The 12,753-nt window shown below is 35.2% G+C and overlaps 1 protein-coding gene across 1 annotated transcript in view; it reads left to right on the top strand.

Annotated features, from left to right (window-relative positions):
* Window positions 1–12,753, top strand: part of ed (hemicentin protein echinoid) — a 125,039-nt gene that overhangs the window by 102,188 nt on the left and 10,098 nt on the right. The window contains exons 3-6 of the mRNA XM_081758223.1: window positions 3,100–3,357; window positions 6,087–6,283; window positions 7,792–8,928; window positions 11,338–11,903. Coding sequence (XP_081614349.1) covers window positions 3,100–3,357; window positions 6,087–6,283; window positions 7,792–8,928; window positions 11,338–11,903 — 2,158 coding nt within the window. The remainder of the gene's footprint in view (window positions 1–3,099; window positions 3,358–6,086; window positions 6,284–7,791; window positions 8,929–11,337; window positions 11,904–12,753) is intronic.

The following is a 12,753-nucleotide window of genomic DNA, read 5'->3' as shown; positions in this document are numbered from 1 at the left end:
ATCAATTTCTGTTCCCATACCCACACAATAATAATAATAATAATAATAATAATAATAATAATAATAATAATAATAATAATAATAATAATAATAATAATAATAATGGACATCGTCTATACTGCAGGTGAATTCGTCTCTCCCCCACCTTCACCCCACCCCTCTCTCTTTGTTCTTTACTCTTTATCGTTTTACAATACCCCCTCCGCATGATCATCCTGATATTCCTCTTCTTGATGCCTTTCGACATTTTCATTTACTTTTTATCTTCCCAAAATGAATTCAGTTCAAAACCTTTTGTCGTCGCAAATTCTGCCGATGAATTTGAAGTTTTATATATATATATATATATATATATATATATATATATATATATATATATATATATATATATATATGAAACGATATCATGCCTATTGTGCTGTATGGTTGCGAAACATGTTCACTTACTTTAAGGGAAGTGCGCAGACTAAATGTATTTGAGAATAAAATCTTGAGATGAATATTCGGACCGAAGAGGAACGGGAATGGAGAATGGAGGAAACTTCATAACGAGTAACTGCATAATTTAAACCATTTACCAAACATTGTTTGAGTCATCAAATCTAGGAGGCTCAGATGGGCAGGTCTTGTAGCCAGAATGGAAGAAAGTAGGAACGCTTTTAAATTTTTAACTGAAAGACCAATCGGAAAACGACCATTAGGAAGATCTAGGCGCAGATGGGAGGACAATATTAAGATGGATCTCGCAGAGATTGGAATACAAAGTAGAAACTGGATCCAGCTGCCTAAGGATAGAAGTCAGTGGAGAGCTTTTGTGAACACGGCATTGAACCTCCGGGTTCCATAAGCCATAGAGTTAGTTTAGTTTCATCTTCCGATCATATCATGCACAATAATCCTAGTATACTAACAGGGTTCCCTCCGTCTCATATCAATGCCCTGCGTTGCCCCGGGGGCGAGAAGATAACCTCATTTGTTTTAACGATACTCATGTATTGTGATGTGTACAGGACTTCATACTTTCATACCTCACATTCATCATATCCAAAGGTTATGTTTATAATCTACAGATCATAAAATCAAAAATTACACAAACAGTCCGCAGTTAATAAAGAACACTTATCCCAACTATATAAGCTTTTCCTATCTTCGTATAATACCTCTTCCCAAGTCGAAGGCATAATCTTTCGGTGGGGCTAGCTTACGCTAGCATAATAATTTAAGAAATCGTATTTTTCTTTCTTTCTTTTTTTTTTAAATGACAAACAGATTCAACAGGTGTTGAGTATCTATGCTATATTTAGCACATTGATACAACTAACTCTATGGCCTATGGAACCCGGAGGTTCAATGCCTCGTTCATAAAATCTTTCCATTGACTTCTGTTCTTAGCTAACTAGATCCAGTTTCTACTTTGTATTCCCATTTCTGCGAGACCCATGTTAATATTGTCCTTCCATCTACACCTAGGTCTTTCTAATGGTTGTTTTGGGATTGGTGTTCCAGTTAAGACTTTGAAAGCATTCCTACTTTCTTCCATGCTAGCTACATGACCTGCCCCATTTGAGCCTCCTAACAATGTTTGGTAAACAGTATAAATTATGCAGTTTCTCGTTATGAAGTTTCCACCATTCTCTATTCCCATTCCTCTCTGGTCCGAATATTTTTCTTAGGACTTTATTCTCAGATAATTTCCTTGATTTATACAGGGAATTATTTTTCAGTTTTCTTTGCAATTAACTGGAATTTTAATGATGTAATTGAAACTCTGTCCGTAAATACTTAAAATGAATACTTTAATCTGTAGGTGTATGGTACTTTCATTCATCGATCAGTTAAACAATTAATTATTTTTTCTTCTCGTAGAACACCAATGAATTACACTGTAGACTAAGAACACATTGAAATAACCAGAAGGCAAAATATTTCGAAGAAAGAAAAAAAAAGATCAAAATTGCAATCCATTATATTTGTCTGTTTCTTTTATTTCTTCTTCTTCTTTTTTTTTTTTTTACTGTACATTCGCAAAGTAATTAGTCATGTCACATCAGTAATGTATCTAAGCAATGCAAGGGATAAATAAATAAATAAGCAATTGATTCAGGAATGGCGTTTCGATTTGAGTTAGCTCTTCTTTGGGATAGAAACATAATAAAAGAACCAAACACACACAGATATATGAGGAGCGTATTTTCAAAACATGCTAAATCCGTTTGGTGGAATCCTTCAAAACGGGCAAAAGACTATCATTGAAACACTATGGCAAGTGATATTTCAAACGGAGTTTACCACAGAAAGTAATGTGTTTTGACTAAAAATAATTACAAAATTTAACGTAAGAAATTCCATAGTATACTCTTCCATATTCAATTCAAAATCAAACAATTTTTGGATTTAGCATGTTTTTGAAATACACTCCTCAGATATATATATATATATATATATATATATATATATATATATATATATATAGATATATAAATAGGGTGTTTCAAAACAACACTGACAACGTTTGTGAGGTGAACGTTAATGCCAACCTGGGTGCACATATGCTTCCTTTCGGAGTTATAGGTTGCTGAAAAGAAGGAAAAATGAAATTTAAAGGTCCATAGCTCCAACACTATGGGACCTACCGTAGTCAAGACGTCCCTTAGAAACTAATATGTGTCTTATTCAAAAAATATATGTTTCAGAGTCCTAAGGTATTCACGAAGCAATTTTTATAGAGGGAGTAGGGTACGGGCATATAATTTAAAGTATTCTCCAGCTGCCTCTATAAAAATTGTGGAAGTACTGGAGGATTCTAAAACTTGGATAGGGCATATACTAGTTCCTAAGTGAAATCTTAAACCCGATTACGGTAGGCCCTCATGAGGAAATTTTGTCCTCATCGAAGATATCTACCCTAAGCACAAGGTTTTGCGTGAGTACTATCTTATAAATAGGTAGCAGAAAAATTAGGTATTTTTAAAATTTCTTTCTGGTCTTTTGTGAAAAAGAAAGCGTGAAAACACATTGTGCTTTTGTTCTTTAACATAAGATTCTGTGTCAAATACTTTCTGTTTTGTAAAACTATTTTCCGTTTCTGTTTCACCACAGGTTAGATTTTAAACCAGAATTAGGAAGGTACGATCTCCTCATTACAAATGCCAGTTACGACAGAGACAACGGGAATTTCATGTGCCGTGTCAAAGTAGGAGGAAGTGGTACCGATCTGCACACTCACGAAGTGCAATTGACGATTCTCACTCCACCTGAGCCACCGAAAATCAGTGCAGCAAGTGCAACGTCTACGGAGGGGAAGAAACAAGAATTGACGTGTTCCAGCGCTGGAGGAAGCCCAGATCCAATTATTAGGTACGTAAACCGCTGCGATCAGCTTTTGTTTTTTAAAAAAACTATAGAATAACATGATCATGAATTATTTTGAGACCGTAACATGATCATATTGTATTTTATGATACTATAACATACATGATTATAACTTTTATGACACCATAACATATTCATGACTGCGTGGTAAGGTACTTTGTGACATTATAAAATGATCATTGCATTTTGTGACACTATACCATAATCGTGACGTATTTTGTAACTCCATAACAAAACCATAACTTATTCTATGAAACCATAGCATGATCATAATGTATTTTCTGATCCCATAACATGATTGTGGATACCATTACGTAGTCATGAGGTACTTTATGATCTTACAAAATAATCATTGCATTTTCTGACACACACCATAATTCTGATTATCTTGTTATTCCATAACAAGACCTTGGCGTATTCTATGAAACTATAACATGATCATAATGTGTTCTCTGATCCTATAACATGATTATGACTTATGAAACTATAACATATTCATGACTACTTTTGTAATACCATTACGGGTCATAAAGTACTTTGTGACATTATAAAATTATCATTATATTTTATGACACACACCATAGTTGTGACATTTTGTAACTCCATAACAAGATCATGACGCATTCTATGAAACCATAGCATGATCATAATGTATTTTCTGATCCCATAACATGATTATATCTTTTATGACACCATAACGTGGTCATGACGTACTTTATGATTTCCACAATATGTACCTGACTATATTTTATGACAACATAACATGATCTGACGTATTCCATGATTCTCGTAATATAATCATAATACATTATGACACTATAACATTATCCTGACGTGTTTTTATGACACCATAACATAATTACGAAGTATTTTTCGGCAATGAATACCATGTTAAGAAAAGCTTACCTATGTATTGCGTAGTAATATGCTAGCAGAAGAGCTGAAAATCTTAATGAAAAATCAGCATATTTGTAGTGATCTTTTAGCAATGATGGAAATTAATCTTTTACTTTTGTACTAACATTTTTCACTTAACCAAGTACGTTCCATCTTCAGAGGAAAAAAAGTGGAAGTAAGAATACAAAAAACAATGTACTTACTGTGTGTAATAGTTTCAAAGAATTTTATACTATACTAGACCATATAACAAATGAATAGCAAACAGCGTTTCAAATTTTTTTTGTTTGGAAGTGTTGCACATATCAAATATGGCACGTTTAGTGTTTTGTTCTTAAATATGCATTATTCCTGTTTCCTCTCCCAATTTGACTTTAACTTTTTGGATCAAAAGATCCATTATGTTCAGGCAAAATGTTTCTTGTACGCCTTATATCTGGAGAACTACATATAGTGTAGCCAAACCCAAACCATCACTTAACTCAGTATAATCTGCTTATTCCGTTATATATATATGAAAAATTTTGTTAAAAAATTTTTCATATATATTTCCGTTATATATGAAAAATTTTGTTGGGCCCCTAATCCAAGAACTGATTATTGGCCAAGATAAAAATCTTTGGATCAATTTTTTTATTATTATTATTATTCATGAAATTCTTGTTATTGCAATTAACTGACTTTCAGCGTTTCTGTTTGCATAATACTCAAAAATAGAAGCGGGTAAAGATTTCGTAAATTTTATTAACTACCCAGAATACGTCATGATTATAAGTAATATAGAAGTATTCTGAGAATGTATTTTTGACTTAATATTTCTGCTTATTAAACTCCAGAGTTATTAATAGCTTACTTCTGTATGTTGTAAATAATATCTGTTAATTCGTGTGAATAATTTCGGTACTCGCTGGGTCGTTTTTTAACACCTGCTAAGGCTGCAAACTTGATTTATTTGATTTATAATCCTGTTTTCCTGTATATATATATATACAGGAGCGGATCCAGGATATGATCAAGGGAGGGGCTGAACCATATTTTGCCGTTTTATCCAGTGTAAAGCAGGATTGAAGCCCATTTTATCCAGTGTATATCTAAGCGTCAAGGGGGGGGGGGGGCTATAGCCCCTCCCTTGGATCCGCCACTGTATATATATATATCTAAGCGCAGAATCATCCGAGAAACAACACTTGAATGTTACTTGTAATTCTCCCGCTAGTTTCCTTAAGAAATTGTAGTTTTAAGTTTTTGTCCACATCCTCGTATCTCAATGTTGAAAATGAAAAAACTTGGGTGTCCTTTCATGGACGGATATCTGTAGTTAATATTTATTGTTTATTTTTATAAAATCACTGTTGATTTTCCACTTAAATGTTTATAAACATATTTAAATGCTTTCCTGTCATAGGGAATTTATGTTTTCGAATATCCAACTTTTAAAATGAAAAGGTAAAGAACAGCCTTGACTTCCTGGTTTTAAAAGTAAACATGAATTAATTATAACCACTTTTTTTTTTTAAATCTATGAATCCATTTTTTTTCTTCTTACTATAAACTGCTGTTTACATTCCATGAGTAAGGAAAACCGTAGAGTCATCTTCAGAAACAGAAACCGACCCATGGGATCATATTCTTATGTAGTGAGATAGTATTGTTGTTTACCACCTTCTTCTTGACCTGTCCAGTGGTCTATTTTTAAGAAGTTTTCAACTAAACTGTGCACATCAAAAGTATTTCCCCATACTTACGATATGTCCCTTCTATTTTTAGCTATCTAAATCTTATTGTTTCTAATATGTCTTGTTACTTCTTTTAACTAGGTGGTATCGAGATGGTTCCAACTACCCTCTGGAGACTACTGTGAAGTCTGGAGGCTCCAGGGATAAACCTACGGTTGCCATACTCTCGCTGACACCGCAAAGAAATGACGATGGAGTGATGTATCGTTGCGTCGTGTGGAACAGGGCAATGCCTGATGGAACGAAGCTCGAAGGAACTATCACGCTGAACGTTAATTGTAAGTATACACTCTATATTTTGTTATTAATTAATTAGGCAGGAACATTAAACACGATTTCAAACTAAAAGAAATGTTGCATAGAATGCTGAAAAGTCAAGAGAAAATTAAGTAAAAGGGTGAAAATTTATTCGAAGTGAAGTAAAAATTCAGCGCGGCATGTAAATATTCTCTTTGTCCCTTTGGGACAATAAAACTTTTACAGGTTTACTAGGAGCCTGGAAAATCAAGGAAAATTTTAAGTTTGAAACTCGTTTAAAATTACAAGTTTGAATTGTATTTTAGATTTCATAAACGGGTGCAAAAGCATTATTCTTTTTACTACACAAATTAATGTTTACATGCTCTATATTGTTATTCAGACACCTGAAAAATCAGGGTAAGAAAATTAGATCCAGTTAAAATAATAATAATAATAATAATAATAATAATAATAATAATAATAATAATAATAAAATAATATTCACCTATAGGTAACTTACGGCCTTTTGCTAAGTATCGGATACCTTGAAAGTCAGAAGGTTTAATCAGAGAGTGGCATACATGAACAGGTCAGAAAGTATGTTTATCTGTGATTAATTTCTAGATCCGTTATAAGGTTATTACAGAAGATAAGAAAACCACCCGACTTGTCTGATATGAGTACGTACAACTTAACAGAATCAGAACTTCATGTATTAACTAACTAACTCTATGGCCTATGGAACCCGGAGGTTGAATGTCGCTTTCACAAAACGCTCTCCATTGACTTCTGTTCTTAGCTGACTGGATCTAGTTTCTACTTTGTATTCCTATTTCTGCGAGATCCATCTTAATATTGCCCCTCCCCACATCTGCGCCAAGGTCTTCCTAATGGTCGTTTTCCGATTAACTTATTATTATGTTATACATGTATTAATTTATTATTAATGTATCATGTAATAATTGCTGAAATTTTCAGTGGGAACTAACTCCCATCTTCCTCTGCGGCGTTTTCGTATATCATCGACTGCAAACTCATAGTCATATCATATGACATCAGTCGTTGTGATATAGAAATAATAAATAAAAACCTTGCTTAAATAAAATATTTATACAAATACCTTGTTACTATCAGTAACAAAAGTTGTAGTCTTAAACATCTGAACTTTCAAAGAAGCACTCAGAAATCATGGAACTATGAGATTGCAGAGGAAAAAAAAAAAAAAAAAAAGCCACTGAGGAAGATGGAAGTTCCGTTGAAACTTTTGGCACTTATAGATAGAAGTGATAGACAGGTATCAAGGTTGATCCAAATTAGTATTGGTAATCGCGTGTCAGTATAGTTCCTTAAATCGTCAGAATTACATGTATCGCCTGGTATTCAGACAAAAGTCAAATATTGTTTTAAAAATTTAACTTCGGTGTGTGTCCGACATAAAGTTACTTGGACGATAAAACAATCTGGAATAACAACTTGTATACATAATTTTGTAAAGTAAGAGACATATCTTTACAGTACCTAATTCTATGTTGTATTTTCGTTTCAGACTTCCCCAGGGTAGAAGTGGGACCTGAGAACCCTCTTCGCGTTGAAAGGGACTCAACCGCATCTCTTCAGTGTAGCGTTGATGCTAAACCAAGTGTAAACAACGTTCGATGGACAAAGAATGGTCGATTCATTGCGACATCTTTTACACATACTGTTCATCGTGTGACCCTGCAAGATGCGGGAACATACATCTGCTCTGCGGATAACGGACTCGGAAAAATCGGCAGTGGCGAGCTGACTTTGGATGTTCTGTATCCACCTTTGGTTTCTGTAGAACCGAAGAAAGAAGCAGAAGAGGACGAGAACGTGATAGTTCAATGTAATGTGTCGGCCAACCCAGCACCCGTGACAGTTGAATGGCTGCGAGAGAACCATCCAGAATTTCGTCAAAGTGGCAGTATTTTGAAGTTAAATCGTATCACTGCCGATTCTGCTGGGAACTATATTTGTCGTGCTGTGAATGTGCTGAATCCTAGTGGCACAAACCGACGGCTCGAAAGGACAGGTAATGCGTCGATGGCTCTTCTTGTCCGACATAAACCAGGGAAAGCGAAAATTACTCCTGAAAGACCAATTGCCGTAGAAGGCACCGGGATTACTCTTACTTGTTCTGCGAACCCCCCAGGATGGCCAGCACCACAATACAGATGGTGGAGAGATGGTTCTGATAACGCTGTAGCTACTGGTTCAAAGTATACCATTCCATCTGCACATCTTACTAATGAAGGTACCTACCACTGCCAACCAACAAATGAAATGGGTCACGGAAGCAAAGCGTCGGTAGTTTTACAAGTGCACCAACCTCCTCGATTTCTTTCAAAATTACAACCTTACGTAAACAAAAAAGCTGGTGATACGGAATTCACTGTGACCTGTGGAGCACTGGGTAAACCGAAACCGTCCATCAAGTGGATAAAAGATGACGAAGAGATCCAACCAGGACCACTCTATGATATTGTGACCGATTTGTCGGAAAACCGTAATTCAGTGTTCACTGTGCAGAGCACGTTGCGATTTTCTGGAAAGGATCGCCCTCAAGGAAACCAACTGCTTCCTTCCGACAGAGGCCGCTACACCTGTGTCTTCGAAAATGAAGTCAAGAAAGCCGAGAGTAGCATGCAACTTAGAATAGAACGTAAGTACACAAATAATAATAATTTTAACATAAAGTATTGTTTATAACTCACTGTTCAGAAATTGACTTTTCTTGCTTAGAAATGAATGCTACTTTAAAAAGAAATTTCATAGAAATGTTAGTAATAAGAAATGGCAGCGGAAACTTTATTTCCGTTATAGACAAGTTTCCACTTAGTATAAAATTCACATAAAGTAAGTACAAAATTCACTGTTGTCTCAACGGCTGTATAGCAATAAGAAGATAATCAGTATAGTAATATATTACCTACCAGGGCCCGCTCTACCATATGTGCAACACGTGCATTTGCACAGAACGGCAGAATCTACCGTATCTATATTATTTAAAATAAATATTTCGTATTGGAAACAGACGTCATGATGATCGTAGTTAAATTTACTAAGCCGACCTCCTGTTTCAGTACTACATTCATAAATCATGGTCATATGTACAGTGCGAAAGCAAATGGTCAAACCGATCCCAGCATGAATTACTTGATTGTTGTCAAATACGAGAACTCAATTCTCGAACAGTAGCGAACATCTGTTCCATTAGTTAGTTATCACAGTTTTGATATGAAAACTAATCTTTGTCACAAACAAGTTGCTTATCATTGAAGGTAGAAAAAAATTTTTTCTTAAAATTTTTAACAGATATAGAAGGAAAATCAAGAAATAAAGATAAAAGAGATAGTGTTACACTTGAATTGTAAACTGATATATGGAGATTGAATCTCGATATTAAAGCATCTTTCCTCTGCAAATGTGGTTTCCTTTATCTTTCACTAACATAATCGATTATTATTTAACGAAAAAACAGACACAACGAGATTGTATTTGTAGAGCTTAGGCCTTTCTGAGTGCGAGTTTTTCTTCTTCTCCCCTACGTTATTCATGATGGCGTAGCATATTTAAAATCGTGGCTTTTAAGATGTATTCTTTCTGGGGCAGAAAATGAGGTCATTAAACGGGGCGGCAAATTGACTGGGGTCGGCCCTGATACGTATCATAGCATAATCATATTTAGTTTATATATTAAATGAAGCTTTAGGTCTTAATTCCTAAAAATGAAAAAAAAAAAAAAAAAAAAAATAATAATAATTAAATAGGACATTGATATGCAGTCATTACAGAAAAACTTGTAGCAGATATTGTAGATATAGCTAACGAAGAAATTGTGATTCAGAAAGTTCTATGGTAAACTAGAAATTAGGGCAAAAATACATGCAAAGTTAGGATTAGAAATACAAGAACTGAGTAACTATTTTTCATTACACAAATATTCTCTTGCATGCTTCAGTTAATATTTATTCAATCTCCCTCACTTGTTATAATGTCAAGAACAAATTTGCTCGAACTCATGAGGTCGGTGCTCATGCGTTCGGAATTCACCCTCACGAAGTGATGAGGTCGAAATGATGAGTGTGAGATTGATTATGATGTTGGTTTGACGATATGAGCATGAGACCGAGTGAGTGTGATGCCGCAATGATGTTGTGAGTGTGAGGTCGTGTGAGTGTGATGCCGCAATGATGTTGTGAGTGTAAGGTCGTGTGAGTGTGATGTCGAAAGAATGTTATCAGTATGTGGTCGAGTGAGCGTGAGTTAGAGTGAGTGAGATGTCGAGATGATGATGTGAGCGTGAGTTAGAGTGAGCGTTATATCGAGATATGAGCGTGATGTCGAGATGATGTGAGTATGAGTTAGAGCGAGCGTGATGTCGAGATGATGTGAGAGTGAGTTAGAGTGAGCATGATGTCAAGATGATGTGAGCGTGAGTTAGAGTGAGCGTTATATCGAGATGTGAGCGTGATGTCGAGATGATGTGAGTATGAGTTAGAGTGAGTGTTATATCGAGATGATGTAAGCGTGTTAGAATGAGCGTGATGTCGAGATGATGTGAAGTAAACGAGATGATGATATGAGCGTGATGTCGAGATCATGATGTGAGCTGAGTTCCGAGTAAGCGTGAGGTCGAGTGAACGTGAAGTCGAAAAGATTTTGTGAAGCTGAGGTCGAAATGAGTCGGGAGCGTGAGTTTAATTGGGGTTAGTCTTAAGGGAGAACCTTTGGTCAAGAAACCACATCCTTTCCTGAGCGGTTCAAAAGAGTATATGGTAAGCTAGAAATCTGGGAGTTGTAGCGCAAGAATAGATTCAGAATTAGGATTAGAGAAACCACCACCCTAAGTAATTCTGGCTTCATTATAAAGGTAGTCACTTGTATATGTCAATTAATAATATTCCGATATTAAAGCACTTTTGACCTCGTATAATTAAGAAATGGTGAATTCAAAATTTGAAGTCAAAACTAAGGTCAATAAATAAATAAATAAAAATAAAATAAAATAAAATAAATAAAATTGCGGTATGTACAGTGTAATTTGAGGATTTCTTACGTTTCCTTACAGATGTTCCTGTTATTCGACACCAGTACAACAAAGTAGCGTATGACTTGAAAGAAACAGCTCAGGTCGTATGTCAAATCGAAGCTTACCCGAAGCCAGATTTTCAGTGGAGTTTCGGAGGGACCCTCATCAGTGACAATAGCCATTACCAAGTAAACACAACGTCGCTGCCAAATGATGTGTATCAAAGTGTGCTGTCGGTGGGAAGCGTCCGTGAGTCAGACTACGGCGACTATATATGTCGTGTGGGAAACAGCATGGGCTACTTGAAGACAGGCATCAAACTTCAGCCCAAAGGTCCTCCCGAGCACCCAACAAAACTTGAAGCAATCGATTTTGGACCGAATTTTGTCACTTTACAATGGAAAGCTGGATTTAACGGTGGTCTGCATAATACGAAATATTTCGTTACGTATCGGAAGCAAAAGGCTCCAGACCAGCTAATTGATTGCCCGTTATTTGTTTACGGTGGGAGACCAGACTATCCGGAAGGTCAAGAGTTCGACTGCCAGAACAACAACCCATGCAATGTGACATCACTGGAACAACATCATAGCTATAGCTTTAAGGTAAGTTTTGTAGGTTTCGTGTTAAAGTATGAATTTTGAACCTTTTCTATCTGGTGTTTTTCTTTGTAAACTGCAAGCGTTATGTGCCTCTTTGTTAGCGTAGTAATTCATCTCCAGTGTAATTTTCTAACTATATTAGTCAGGGTTTGTGGAATAACTCTATTTTTATTGAATGTATTCTCACCTTTATTTGTAAGATTACAATGATTAAGGTTGAATGAGCCATTTTTTAGCTTGTATCTGTATCGTTATATTAGTTGTTGTCTTATTCTTTCAGTTATTTTATAGTTATATGTTTGCTTTTTTTTTTTTTAATTTTTCATTACCTCGTGTTAATTTTTTAAAAGCTTTTTTTTTTTTTTAACACTATTTCATCGAATTTACATTCATTTTATACTTGTTATATTATTTTTGAGCACTGCTTTAATTTTTGGATATTGTTTTTGAACACCATCTGTCGGCTCTTTTGACCTTTCCGTGAGGGGGACAAATAGTTGCGCTGCTATTAAACCCAAAAACGAATCAATAGAGTTTAATTTCAGATGAGAATTCATTGCATCCTCATCTGCTGTAGCCCATACCTGTGCCTCAGTGGTTGTTCTTTTCACCCATCTCTATTGGGGAATCACTCAGTCAGATTTAAATAATTCTCGTAAGTTAAAGATACCTATTTTTGTGTACTGTTAAAACGTATATGTTACCGTGAGATCTACTATTATGAAGCTTGAGAACTTCGCAAATCCCAGCAAAAATACATCCCATCAGCACATGCTAATTTTTTCTCATAGCCTTGCTATTTTGTGTGTAAAATATACTTTTTTTTTTCAAATGTTGAAGATTTCTCACCAAC

The sequence above is a fragment of the Thermobia domestica genome, chromosome 5, assembly GCF_964235325.1.
Source record: "Thermobia domestica chromosome 5, izTheDome1.hap1.1, whole genome shotgun sequence".
Classification (NCBI taxonomy): domain Eukaryota; kingdom Metazoa; phylum Arthropoda; class Insecta; order Zygentoma; family Lepismatidae; genus Thermobia; species Thermobia domestica.
This window is presented reverse-complemented; position numbering and strand designations above follow the sequence as displayed.